This window comes from Eumetopias jubatus, unplaced genomic scaffold, assembly GCF_037043125.1.
Source record: "Eumetopias jubatus isolate StellerSeaLion01/CBP00866 unplaced genomic scaffold, mEumJub1_p1.0 scaffold_4, whole genome shotgun sequence".
Taxonomy (NCBI): Eukaryota; Metazoa; Chordata; class Mammalia; order Carnivora; family Otariidae; genus Eumetopias; species Eumetopias jubatus.
Genome location: NW_028274810.1, coordinates 91,916,304 through 91,931,262, shown reverse-complemented (window position 1 = coordinate 91,931,262; position 14,959 = coordinate 91,916,304). Strand labels below are relative to the sequence as shown.

At 35.8% G+C, this 14,959-nt stretch overlaps 1 protein-coding gene across 13 annotated transcripts in view; it reads right to left on the bottom strand.

The window, feature by feature from the left end:
- Positions 1 to 14,959, bottom strand: part of EIF4G3 (eukaryotic translation initiation factor 4 gamma 3) — a 336,241-nt gene that overhangs the window by 58,248 nt on the left and 263,034 nt on the right. For 7 of the 13 annotated variants that reach the window (XM_088022577.1, XM_028090799.2, XM_028090792.2 and 4 more), the window contains 4 exons: positions 14,361 to 14,480; positions 13,901 to 14,011; positions 8,245 to 8,415; positions 1,838 to 2,035 (listed from right to left, as the gene is read on the bottom strand). In XM_088022577.1, coding sequence (XP_087878703.1) covers positions 1,838 to 2,035; positions 8,245 to 8,415; positions 13,901 to 14,011; positions 14,361 to 14,480 — 600 coding nt within the window. The remainder of the gene's footprint in view (positions 1 to 1,837; positions 2,036 to 8,244; positions 8,416 to 13,900; positions 14,012 to 14,360; positions 14,481 to 14,959) is intronic. The other 6 variants (XM_088022578.1, XM_088022579.1, XM_088022580.1 and 3 more) reach the window with 1 other exon arrangement.

Sequence of the window (14,959 nt, the reverse complement as noted above, 5' to 3'; positions counted from 1 at the left end):
AGCCAGAAGCTCTGGGATCTAGTTCTAATGAGTGACTGCAAGATGTCATGGCTGCCACAAGGAAAACGAGAGGCATGAGATGGAGAATTAGTTTGCCTTCAGATACCTACAGTACGGTATGTTAGAAGGCAATATGGCAAGTGACCGAATAATCCCAGACTTGGATTCTAGCACTGCCACTTACTAGTTATGTGACCTTAAGCACGTTACTTATCCTTTTTTAAGCCTCAGTTTCTTGTTCAGTGAAGTGGGGCTAACAATACTGACCTTTCAGGGTTATAATAGCCATTAACAATAATATATGTAAAGCATCTACCCATAATGCAACCCAGTAGGTACTAAGTAGATAATTTCTGTTATTACAATCAACCTCATTCAGCCAGCATTTCAAGACCTTTGCAATCTTTTCCACCACCAATATAATTTTGAATTATTTAGGGATTACACAGGTCAAATACTGAGCTAGGAACTTGACATACACAATCTCATCAAATTATATTATTATTAAATTAATGTTATTGTAATAGCCTCAAATTGTGTGACTTAATCTTATTTTTTGGATTAAAAAATGAGGTTTAAACAGGTAATGTAATTTTATAAAGTTACAAAGTTTATAACAGTTCATTATAGTTTATTATAAAGTTTATTCTTATAAGTTAGCAACTTGCAGAGTAGGAACTTAAGTTGAAATTTTAAAGTTAAAATGTAAAGCCAGAACTGTGCGATGCCAAACCCACGTCTGTGACTGTTGTGCTACATGCGCTGCCGCAGACATGAACTTTCCCTGCTCTATACTTGTTCCCACCACCCCGACCTTCTCAGGCCCAACCTGAACTCCACCTGCTTCACAGAAGCAGTTTGTCATTCTACCAATAACACAGTCATTTCTTTTTTGTTCTACTTGGTTTTTAGGTCTAGAACATCCATTCAAACATCAACATATCGCAATGTCACAGAATATGCTCTAAGTGATCGTTTTCTTGTTAAATGCTAGGTTTTTTTTCAATATGAATTTTAAATTCCTTACAGACAGAAGAAATAACTTTTCCAGGTCACAACAGACTTACCTATCTTTGACACAGGAACTCAAAAATATTGGGAGAATGACAGAATTCTGCATTTTCATAACAAGGCAAATGACAATGAATGGTGATAATTAAGAAAAAACCCAAATGTTAAAGGACACACGTTTCTGACACAAGTACCTGGATAACAGTAACAGGCAGAGAAAACACAGACGGTATATGGTAGTGTTCTAACTGCAGAATAGAGAACAATGAACACTAACCAGAAGCTCTTTGGTCTCCCATTGTCTTGCCCTAGATTTGACAGGCTGTAGAGATTAAATGGCTGTGGACAATGTAAAGAGAAAGAAATCTAATAGTTTCTAAGAGATGAAATGATCACTTTTGAACCTTTTATGACCATAACTATCCTAACATTTCAACCAAGGCTCAAATTAGAACCAATATATTTTCAGTTTTAAATTAAATGTTAATGTAAGCATTCACTTTATTTCTATAAGAAGACACAACAGGAGAGGTAGGTTGCTCATGCCAATAATTTCATATTACTAATTTAAACCTTATTCAGTATTGCTCACAACGGGTGGGACCATATCAGGCCTATTTCAGTCTATTTCCATATCCCCCTCCAGAGGTGAGGATACATTTTAATGAAGCAAGATTCTTTTTTATACATTGAGAATATATTAAAAAGTGCTAAAAATATATTCTCCCCTTTATGTTGCCCCAATAACACTTCTGGGAAGAATGTGTAGTGAGGGGAGAATATACCTCTTGGAGATTTCTGGTTTTACTCCTTCCTCTCTTCTTACCGTTACTAGACATCGACACATGTTTGCATAAGCCACAGAGAAACTGGGCTCATCGATAGCCTTCTCAAAGACCAGGTCAATGACTCCTTTCAGCCGCTCCTCTGTGTCAACAGTAAGTCCTGACACTTGCTTCATCAGTTGGTTGAACATCTGTGGTGTCAGTTTATTTAAGATACTTCGAACTTTTCTAAAAAGTTCCTAGAAGGGCCACAAAAAAGAAAACAGAGTTATAGTAACTGGACAGGATGATTCTTTCTGTAAGGATTAATATTTTTTTATAAGTTTAACTTCCCAAATTAACAAGGATTATGAACTCTTCACAGAAATAAGTAAGTCCATCTATTTTAACAAACATCAAACAATTATACCACTTCTTTTCCATAATAACTGATGAGAATTCTAGGAACTAAGTATAGTCACTGGCAGGAGTATCCTCTGGTACATTTCTCAGGGCAATTTGGCAATGTGTATTAAAAGCTTTAAAATTATGATGTATCTTTAAAACAAAACAAAACAAAAAAAACTATGATGTATCTTTTGAAACAACTATTATACTTTTAGAAATTTATTCATATTGGGCGCCTGGGTGGCTCAGTTGGTTAAGCGACTGCCTTCGGCTCAGGTCATGATCCTGGAGTCCCAGGATCGAGTCCCGCATCGGGCTCCCTGCTCGGCAGGGAGTCTGCTTCTCCCTCTGACCCTCTTCCCTCTCGTGCTCTCTATCTCTCATTCTCTCTCTCTCAAATAAATAAATAAAATCTTAAAAAAAAAAAAAAGAAATTTATTCATATTTAAGGATAGGTACAAAAGGTTTTGGCCACAATGACTTCCATCAGTACCCCCTTTATAGCAAATAACTTAAGTGTCCTAAAATAGAAAATCTGGGGGCACCTGGGTGGCTCAGTCGTTAAGCATCTGCCTTCAGCTCAGGTCATGATCCCAAGGTCCTGGGATCGAGCCCCGCATCGGGCTCTCCGCTCGGCAGGAGGCCTGCTTCTCCCTCTCCCACTCCCCCTGCTTGTGTTCTCTCTCTCGCTGTGTCTCTCTCTGTCAAATAAATAAAATCCTTAATAAAATAAAATAAAATAAAAAATAAATAAAATAAAATAAATAAAATAAAATAAAATAAAATTGAAAATCTGTCTAAATTATGATACAATATAAATTATGGTATAGAATACTAGGCAGGAGTATTTTAAACTCTCATCAAATTAAAAATAGAAGAGAACTTCCTCAACCAGAAAAGAAAAGCATCTATAACTCTACTTAATGGTCAAAGAATGACTGCTTTCCCTCTAAGAATAGGTATAAGGCAAGAATGTCTATTCTCACCATCTTATTCAAAGTCATACTTGAGGTCCGAGTCAGTGCAAAAAAGCAAAGAAAAAGAACTACAACCTGTACAGATTGTAAAGGAAGAAATAAAACTCTCTATTCATTAAAGATATGATTATGTAGAAAACCATAAGGAATCTACAAAAAGAGATACTAGAACTAATAAACGAGTCTAGCAACATTGCAGAATGTAAGTCAACATACAAATATCAATTTTATTTCTATATATTAGCAACGAACAACTAGAAATACATAGTTTAAAAGTACTGTTTACAATAGCACCAAAAACCATGAAATAGTTAAGAATCTAACAAAATATCCATAGGAGCTGTATGAAAGAAACCATAATCACTGATGAAAGAAATCAAGGAAGACCTAAATAAAGAGGTCTATGTCATGTACATGTATTAGAAGATTCATTATTGTTAAGTTGTCAATTTTCTCTAAACTCATCTATAGATTTCAAACAATCACAATAAAAATCCTAGTAGGGTTTTGGAGCTTTCTGATAGAAATCAAGATGCTGCTTCAACAATTTATGTGAAAAGACAAGGAAAAAAAAAGCCAGAATAGCCTAAATGATTTTAAAAATTAACAAAGTTGGAGGGCTCATACAACCTGATTTCAATATTTACTATACAAAGGCAGTGTGGTATTGGCCAGGGGACTGACACATATATCACTGGAATGTAAGTCTAGAACTAGACTTACACATATATGATGAACGAATTTTCAACAAAGGTGCAAAGAAAACTGAATGGAAAAAGGATAATTTTTTTTTTTTAAGATTTTATTTATTTGCCAAAGAGAGAGAGCATGAGCTGGAGGAAGGGGCGGGGGAGAAGCAGGCTCCCCGCTGAGCAGGGAGCCTGACTTGGGACTCGATCCCAGGCCCCTCGGATCATGACCTGAACAGAAGGCAGACGCTTAATGACTGAGCCACCCAGGCACCTGAGAAAAAGGATAATCCTTCCAACAAATGGTGCTGGAACAACTGGATATACATAAGGAAAAAAAAAAGGAATCTTGATCCATATCTTGCATGAAATACAAAAATTAATTAAAACTGGATCACAGACAGATATGTAAAACCTAAAACTATAAACTTCTAGAAGAAAGGAGAAAAATTTTGTATTCTTGGGTTATGCAAAGATTTTTTAGATATGACAGCAAAAGTATAACCTATAAATGCAGAAGTTGATAAATTCAACATGATCAAAGTTAAAAACTTCATTTCTGCAAAAGACACCATTTAGAGAATGAAAAGACAAATGACAGACTGGAAGAAAATTTCTGCAAAACACACATTTGATAAAAGATTTGTATCCAGAATATACACAGAACTCTCAAAAATCAATGATAAGAAAACCACTAGCCAATGAAACAGGGCAAAAGAACAGAAATTTTATCAAAGAAGACATAAGAATGGCAATTAAGCACAAGAAAAGACGTGTTTATTCAATATATTATTCATTTGGAAACGCAAATTAAAACAATGCGATGCTACCACACATCCATTAGAATGGTTCACATTTATAAAGCACAAAATAACAAGTGCCGGCGAAGAAGTGGAATAACTGAGAGTCTAGAGCCTTGCCAGTGGAAAGGCAAAATGGTCCAATAACCACCTTGGAAAATAGTTTGGCATTTTCTGATAAAGTCAAACCTATATTTACCAGACAATTCATGGACGTCATAGCTACAATTTTACCCAAAAGAGACAAAAGCTTATGTTCACACAAATCCTATACATAAATGATTACAGCACTTCTATTCATAATTGCCAAAACCTGAAAACTGTTTCCCCTGTGAATGGATAAACAGTCTGTGGTATATCAATAACTAATCATATATATAATGACTACAGATGCATCTCAAATGTAATATGCTAAGTGAAAGAAGCTATATTCAAAATGATTCTATTTATTTGATATTTTGGAAAAACCAGTGCTATTGGGACAAACAGACTACCGACTACAAGATGTGGGCATTTAGGGAGAAGATGGGCATAAAGTAGCACAAGAAAATTCCTGGGGTCTGATAAAAACATAGCATATCTTGATTGTGGTGGTGTGTATTCATCAGTTGTGGAATTATACACCAAAAATAAAGCTTACTAAATGTAAATTACGCCTCAGTAAAATATCAAGTTGTAAAAATCCATGAAACCATGACATAACTGTAAAGGCCTATAAAATGTTTTATTTGATCCTTATAAAAAAACTGGTATCTGAATATAAAGATTTTTAGAATATGTGCCAATATGTTAACAGTTTTCTCTAGGAAGGAGACAGTAAATAAATCTATTTAAATCTTTAAAAGTTATATATAGTCAGGTTTTTCAGCAATGAGTTAGCGTTGCTTTTATTAAAAAAACTGAGTTTCTCAGGGGCGGGAAAATCACCAAACTTCTCTCAATTGCCTCTACCAACTGAGAATATTGATGAGGTCTAAAACAACCTGTGCTTTATATCAAGGAAAAAACAACAACCTCAGGGCAACTGGGTGGCTCAGTCAATAAGCAGCCAGCTCTTGGTTTTGGCTCAGGTCATGATCTCAGGGTCCTGGGAGGGAGCTCCATGTTGGGCTCTACACTCAACGGGGAGTCTGCTTGAGTTTCTCTCTTTCTCCCTCTGCCCTCATCCCTGCCCCCGCATTCTCTTTCTCTAGTGTAAAATAAATCTTTAGAAAGAAACAAAGAAAAAGAAAGAAAGAGAGGCAGCGAGGTAGAGAGGAAGGAAGGAAAAAAACCCCAACCTTCAAATACCTCAAATATTTCAGATGATAATCTAAGCTTAAAAAGTAGGATAAAAAAAGTAATTTATTGGGGCACCTGGGTTGCTCAGTTGGTTAAGCGACTGCCTTCAGCTCAGGTCATGATCTGAAAGAGTTTTTTTGGAAGTGGAGGCAACAATAAAACCACCATTTGACAAAAAAGTGAAGAAACAGAATTAGCGGGCGCCTGGGTGGCTCAGATGGTTAAGTGTCTGCCTTCGGCTCAGGTCATGATCCCAGGGTCCTGGGATCGAGTCCCACATCGGGAGGAGCCTGCTTCTCCCTCTGCTTCTCTCTCTCTCTCCCTCTATATCTCATGAATAAATAAATAAAATCTTAAAAAAAAAAAAGAAACAGAATTAGCAGGAGCACCAAGTCAACGTGACGTATACCTATGCAAAAGAGAAGAATGAAAACACCAAAAAAGAGAAGGAATGGAGTAAAAACGCACCATACTTAGAAGAAAAGTATCAGTAACAAGAGGATTGTACTGGCCCTGAAAAAGAAGCCTATTAATTCTCCACTGGATTTGCTTTATCTTTTCACTAAAGAAAACTTAGCCAATTAATGAATGATACTGCAACACAATAAAATTATGTTTCTGAAATAAAACTTAATTATTAGGCAATAACAGGGAGAACTTTGTTACAAAGTAAACAGGCAGATTACAAACTGCAACAAATGGACTATTCCACAATACTGTGGGTAACTTAATTTCTCAAAGCTTCAGTTTTCTCATATGTAAAAGGAAAATATCTATTCCCTCCTTCATAGCTGCTGCAAGAATCTAAGAAATGAGGCACTAATATAAATGCCTTAACTACTAAAACAAGACCTCTTCATCTTCAGTGATAAAAGATTCAGCAGGAATTATACCTATCTTTGCAAGCCATTTAGGTACCTTAACAATCAGCACTTCTCAGAGGTATCAAAGGGAGAGATGCAGAAGGTTTTTGTAAAAAAAAAAAAAGGTTGAGACACATTGAAAAGAAATTCAGGAAAGATTAGGTACTTGAATTCAGTGACCCTGGAGAAGGATGTACTTAGGGACAAATATCTGGGGAAATCACTAAAATGATGAACAAAGACAAACAGCCAGTTAAGGTCTGACAGCATGGCTTTGTGATGAGTTAAGTTCATCATGTTAAAGCACATATTTGACCCAGGAACATCATCATACTGAGTACCTGGGCTCCAGGAACCATGCCAACTGCTTTTTATTACTTGAATTCGATCTTCACAATAGCCCTATGAGGTAGGTAATATTAGTATCTTCATTTTACAGTTGAGATTAAGAACTTGCCTAATAGAACTTGCCTGTCTCCAGAGTTGAAGCTTTTGACTACTGTATTAAACTATTCACAATGAGAGGAAAGATATTTAAGGAACGAGACACTGACAAGTCAGCATATGATCTGTGATGCCTAACACTGATACAGGTGCAAAATTTAAGAGGAGACTCTAGTCTTGGTGCCTAGAAGCGAAAAATCCAAAAAAGATAGTAGCAGTAACCCAAGTACAGGAAATAGCATTGTGTGTACAGCAAATGATGAATGAACACTACATAATCTGACACAAAAAAATAATTTTGTTTGGGTTAAAGGAATTCATTCAATTTACCCTAAGGAATTCTGCAGGTAGGTATGCATAGAAAGATGCAAAGAATTCAATTTTATTCCAAAAGACTCCAAAACAAGATTGATTTCTAAATTCTAACTTACTAGAAATGAAGGCCTGGCAAGGAGACATAAAAGCAATATGGCAACTAGACTAGCATAGGATACTGATTGATAATCTAAAAACACATTTTTAAGAAAAGCAAGCATTGATCTAAGCCAAAATGATCAGAGTCCATGACATACAAACCCTCTAGATATATAGTATTTGTTTTGAAAACCAAACAATAAAATAGCAGGTTGTCTGGCACCCATTATGCTAAAGATTTTAGAATAATGTTTTTTTTTTTTTAAGATTTTATTTATTTATTTGTCAAAGAGAGAGAGTATAAGCAGAGGGAGTAGCAGGCAGAGTGAGAAGCAGGTTCCCCACTGAGCAAGGAACCTGATACGGGACTTGATCCCAGGACCCCGGGATCATGACCTGAGCTGAAGGCAGATGCTTAACCCAGTAAGCCACCTAGGCATCCCTAGAATAATGCTTTTAAAAAGCAAAAAAATTACAAAAATCTTCAACTAAAATCTCTAGGTATACTAATAGGACAAAATAACAAGTTAAAGCAAATTAAAACAACAGCATTATAATTCCAAAACAATGTCAGAATGTGCTTCTGTTCCCACCTGAGTTTTAATGTTTTCAGGATCCTCAGCTTGGCTGTCTCGTTTTTGGCTGGGCTTCCAGGCATTCTCTGCCTTTTTCAGGTGCACATCTTCTTTCACAGAGACTGTGATGATCTTCCTGGGCTCTCTTCTCTGGCCAGGTTGAGATCTTCGTGGTCCAACGTTCAACAACTAGGACAAGAATATTCTTTATTATATCTACAAAGTGTACTTAAGATTTACTGCCTCTGCTGTGCCGCTCAAGTCAAGCCTGATGATCACACTAAACACTTCTTAGATGCAAAGATGGATATTAAGCACTCAATTTAGATGTGATCTTTTTGGGGGGAGAAGGTGAGAGGACAACCTTAGAATACCATCAATGTAATGTTCTCCACTACTACAGTTTTTAATCCTAAAGTCCTAAATTAGATAAAGTGATAGAAAATTTTGTTTGATACTGCTATTGTTCCTAACAAAAAAGAGTACCCCCAAACTGAAGTTTTATTTTTTACTAGTTGTGTGACTTTGGACTGCTCACTTGAATAATTATACATATTCAGAGGCATTAATCATCACAGTTATAAAGCTGCTTCAAAAACTAGGTTTCTATTCTGCCAATGTGAAATGCAAATACAATTTTATCACAAAAATTCTTTATAGCATAGACATCCAGCCTTACTACAGATTTTAAATTTCCTGGGCCAGAAATACTAAAATAAGTCTTTCTAAATCATTAAATCAGATTTAACTAAATTGTTCCCTGAAAAAAATTTCTTCTCTTTGTCAGTTCTTAGCTCCTGCTAGAGTCCCACTATACTCACTCTGTTAAAAATACTTGCTGGCATGTCATAATGATCATCAAATTAAGAACAATTACTGCAAGAGATAATGAAGTAAAAGCTGCATTCTGTGTATTAAAATATCCCTAATAGTTGCTATCTTAAATGCTAGGAAATAACTTTTCAAGATTAAACATGTTGGGTTGATAGTAAGTTCTGTTCCTTCTAGATCTGTTGCATTTTTGTGATATGCCATTTCTTTCCTTTTTTTTTTTTAAGTAGGCCCACAGCACGGAGCCTAAGCGGGGCTTGAACTCACGATCCTGAGATCAAGACCTGAGCTGCGATCAAGAGTCGGACACTTAACTGACCAAGCCACCCAGAAGCCCCTGTTATACCATTTTCTAAATGCTGAGTTGAATAATGTAATTAAACTTGAAGAGGGAAGAAAAAAAACTTAACATAAGACATACAGATCAGAATCATATCTCACTTAGTGCCCCAATACTGCCCTTCTGAATTTATATGAAGCTTTAGAGAAGGAAGTAAAAACTTAAATTTCATGCTTTAGATAAGAAAACAGGTTCTAAGAGATACATGGTCTGAGGTCAAAACTAGTAAGATTGAAAGCCTTTAAATAACACTCATTCTCAGAATTATACTTCGCCATCTGCCCTAATCAGTAATAGCAGTATTACCAAGGATCAAAATATAGAATTCCTGGGCAATACACACCAATCTTGTCAAATATATCCAGCTAAGTACTCAGTATAAATGATACAATCTCAGAATATTTGGTACACATTAAAAAGCCCGAGGTACCACACACAGTTTCACTAAAAAAGAACTGAAGAAGATCACACTGGAAAAGTACCAACAGGGAGCAGTTGCTAAACTGGACAGTACTACTATAAAAACATTTATTTATAACTGAAACTTTGATATAATAGCCCAAACAAAACAATTCTGATAAGAGAATGCCCCACACCAAATATTGTCTGATTTTTATAATTCAGGTTATATTCTAGTGTAAACTAGAATGGATTACTAGTATGGGTTAAAATCTTTTTCAATGCTTGGATAAGTTCAAATAAACAATTATATCACAGGACATTTAAACTAATCCATGCATTTGTACATAAAAATTTGTCTAGAACAAAGATTAGTGGGTATAATGAAAGGTAATTATATCAAAAGCAGGTAAGAGCCAGAGTAAAATCATAATTTGGGGATATAATTTTAATCATGTTTGAATGAAGTATGAAATTTCCATTTCCAAAAAGTACTTACTAGAAATATCAATGAATATGCAGTGAAATTTGAATCTAGAAAGTAAGTATGACTTGTGTTGAATCTCTACTAGCTCCAAGACAAATACATATGGATTTTAAATGAACTGCATAAAGATGTGAGAAATATTACTAAACAGGTAACAATGTTTCAAAGGAAAGTAAGTTTTGAAAAGATAGCATAAGCTGTTAGTCCCAGATATAAAGTTGGTATTATAAGCTATGTGCAAGCTCCCAAGACAACCTTGAAAATTATTATTTGGTTCACTGGATATAACTAAGAAAGATATTGTTCACAAATATTTAACCAAAGATATTGAGTCTTCAACAGATCTATAATACTTACAAATGATTAACACAATAAATTAATCTCTAATGTACTAATGCTTATACTCTGAAAATGACATCACTGTGTGGAACATCAATGCCTGAGAGGACTATGGTAACAGCAGAAAAAAGAGGTGGATTAGAAGACAAAAGGACTGTGGACTTTGAGTTCAATTCTGCTACTTAATGAGCAAAGTTACTGTGAGCAAGTCTCTGAACTTTGTTGAACTTAGGCTTTCTCATACATTAAATGCCAGTCCTACCTACAAAAGTTATTATGCGGATCAGGGATATAAGGCATATAAAAGGACCTTAAAAACTAGGTAAGTTATCATCAATACCAAAGAAGAAAAAGAACTTTTTAAAAAGTGTTATCTATATTGATATAATTAACCTCAAACATTTCATGTCCTTTGTGTGTGCATGCGTGTGGAAAGTTTAATACGAACTGTCAAATTTATAGCATCCTTCAAAAGATGCACCATATATAATGAATGATTTATTTACTAAACACACATGAAATTAAAGAGTATGGAGTGTATATATATATATAAAAATGAACCTGGTCTCCTTGCTTAAAGGACAGACAATCCTGATTGGAAGAGGAACTTCCCGGCTGGCAGAGGAATTTTAAGGTATAATGTGCTCAAGGTCCAAAAATGTGACAACTCAAATGAAACATCAAAATTTGGCGCTGATTGGGGCTCCTGCGTGGCTCAGACGGTTAAGCATCTGCCTTTGCCTCAGGCCATGATCCCAGGGCCCTGGGACGGGGGTCTGTGCTCGGCAGGGAGCCTGCTTCTCCCTCTCCTTCTACTGTTCCCCCTGCTTGTGCTCTCTTGCTCACTCTGTCAAATAAATGAATAAAATCTTTAAAAAAAATTTGGCATTGATTAACTAGTGAGCTGCATTTTTTTCCCCAGGTGAACTGAGTTTTAAATTTTTTTTTACCCATTCTCATATATTTTTCTTAAATGTATTAAATAAAAATCATACCCATCTCTGTTTTAGAGTTCAGTATACATTGGTCTTACCTCATTCATAGACTATAACCTTAAACTCCTCTGCTTACCTGAATAACCAAAGAAAACAGGACCAAAATTCATCCTACCAAGTTTTAAAGAGAGATAGCCAAGTGTTCCTTTAAGGAGAAAGGGAAGGATGATATAAGCTCAGGAAACCTCTTTGCTCCTAGAATTTTTATAATAGCTCAGCTAACCTCAAAGCTAACTGAAATAAATATGAATGGTAAATTACTAGTCTAGGTCCACTGTCTCTCTCTCAATACATGTTTTTTGGGGCACTTTCTGTGATGTCTGCCCAGATTACTATTAAAATTAACATCACACTTGCTGAGCAATTCGACTTTTAAAAAAGTAGAGAAGATACTGCCTGAGTGCTTCCAACAAATCTGTAATTACTACCCATTACAAGACCTTTATGTTTGAAAATGTTATGTAACTACATATGACATGTTAAAACAATTGCTCCCCATTCAACATATTTTGTAACAAGTCTTTTGCAGGTAAGTTTATATAGGAGTCATAGTTACTGAAGCCACACCAAGAAGCTAACTCTAGCAGATCTTAGTATCTTTGGATGGTAATCATTTATAAGCCAATTGAGAGGCTGGGAAAAATGATTAGAGGTATGGAACCAAAAACGATGAAGCATAGGACTGCTACTTTTTCCAAACAGCATTATTAACTGTTCCTTTATATGTTACATAGCTATATCCTACGAAATTCCCATCTGAATTCACATCAATATACCAAGGTAAGCAGGACAAATTAAGTGGAGCATGTTTGTTAGCTATGGGAGATGCTGGAAGAATAATTACTTGCATTAGGCTTAACATATCAGTATTAGTCTGACAGATCACAATTTCACTTAAAAATTAGCTTGTGGCACATGACAGATCTATTTAAAGAAAGTGAAATAACTAAAGCTGACCTTTTTGGAGACATTACAAATTCCTGATAATGGCTCATTTCCAATCACATTACTTTGTACCAAATAACTCATTTACATATGTAAGCAGATAGATTAGTGGGCAAACACATTTTGGTACTTTTAAAATTCATTTTCTAATTTCAATATTTTGAAAGAGACATAGCTTATTCTCAATCCACAGCACTTCCTTTTTGCTATACCTAATTATTAAACAACAGCAAGCTGGTGATGAAAAGTGACAGCATACACTGAAAGAGGAGACGCGGCAAATCATACCTTCTGTTGAGTGACATATGAACAAAACAGAGCAATATGATAATGACATATGCTGTTAACCAGAGACTAATCAAAATGGCATCAACATTATTTCTACTGTTTGGCAAAACAAAGATATAAATCAAAACCGAAACAAAACCAAAAATAAATGCTAACAGAATACAACTTTACACCACCAAAAAGGGAAATAATGCTGAAAAATAAGGTATCAAATGGTTTCTAGAAAACTGCTTTCTAAAGACTTTCTGGTGAGGTAATTAAAACTTGAGAAAAATTTTCATTTCATATTTACAGAAAATAAAGATTAAATTTCCAACCTGTGTGAGAAAAGAATATCATACACAGAGATATCCTTAAATGGTAATGCTCAATAAATACGCTTCAAATTAGGAAGATTTTTCTGTAGGTTTTACAAAGCCTTCAACACATTGTAGGCACTGAAGTATTTTTAGTAAGTGTTTGGCTGCAGGCAAACAACAAATAATTCAAGTATCTACAAAGTGACATTTGTTTCCTGATGGGTACAGTCTTATTTCAAAGCAGGTTTCAAAAGTTGCCACTCCAGAAATAAAACGGTGATGGGAAAATAAAAAGTGTCACCTTAAATAAAAATATTTTTACAAACATAAAATACAGTAGTCTTAATAGGGTGATTTGCAAATGTACATCAAACTCCAAGCTCCTCCAGAAGTTTAAGTTAAGTGCTCTCTATACCATTCTAGTTTGGGAAAAACAGGTTTTCACATCACTGGCAACTTTCCCCCATGCTTTCTGCAAGTCTACAAAGCATGGAGTAGGCACAGCCTGCCACATCTTGCACAGCGCAGTGCCCCAGCATAACTCCACTGGTGATGTCACTTCTACCGCTGAAGAGCCTGCCACTGGGGGTGTAAATGCAACCTGCAGTTTACCAATACTGCACTCTTTTGTACATGTCATTTGTTCATATATTGACTTCACAACCTATAGTAAGTGAGAAAAACAAAACAGAAAATATAACACCAGAGACTATTGTTTAAAAAAAAAAAAAAAAAAAAGGATTCAGCGCACCCCTAGAGGCAGGCTCTTCAGGGGTGGGTGCGACATCGCCAGTGGAGTGCAAGCTGGGGCTTTGCTCTGTTCCAGAATTGGCAATCCATGCCTGCTCTGCACTTTGCAAATCTGTAGAAACAAAGACAAAGAGATGACCATTAGCTAAATGTCATCAGAGACCTTAACTAAAACAGGAATCCTATTTGAGGTTGGCTCTATTTTAACCCATTTGCAGTTCATGTCAATTGAAAAAAAATGAAAAAAAAAATATCAAGACCAAATTAATGCAGACCAGCTTCCCTCAAGTAAAAATGACTCAGTGTATTCTTTATTTGCTTTAATATTAGTATGGAAAAAAAGACAGTCTTCACCTCTTCTACTTCTTGGTAAGAGGAATCAGCTCTCTTGCCGTGAGACAAGATGTCATGAAGTCTATGACAGTTTCTAACTAATTGGATTGTAGGGAACTTGCACTTACAGGTACACCTCTTCCACCAGGGGTTTGCCTTCCAAAATCTGCAAAGGCTGGAGTAAAGTCTGGTCCTCGAGGCAAAATCCGAGGATCCAGAGTTCGCATTGGCAATTTGGGTTGGTTGATCTGCATGAAGAAGCAAAGGACAGCTTAATACAAGTTTCAAAACATTCAAGTACCAAAAAAGTAAAAACTCAGACTAAAAGTTATGTCAGCTAAAATGATGAGCACTGGCTTTCTGAGGCAGAGAAGTCCAATGTGAATCATGGGAACTTCTCTGGACCTAAGCCAGAAATAATTTTCTGATGCCCTGGGACTGATTAGGCCTAAAATTTCCAAGGGGAGGCTAGACACAATCAGTACACTGGCTCAACAGATATTCAAGGACCAGTAGAATGGCACAAGAAAAGCTATGCGATCCTATGACCTAGGGACAAATTTGGGGATTTTTTCCAGGATATTCACCAGGACATCAGAGCACTTACTTTGAAAAATCCTGCTGTCACATATGTCGATTTTGTTGCTGTTGTTTTATGGTTAGCAAAGCAAATATTCCAAGTGAACAGTAAGTCTCTAAAGGAGATATTTTTCATGTGTGATCACTC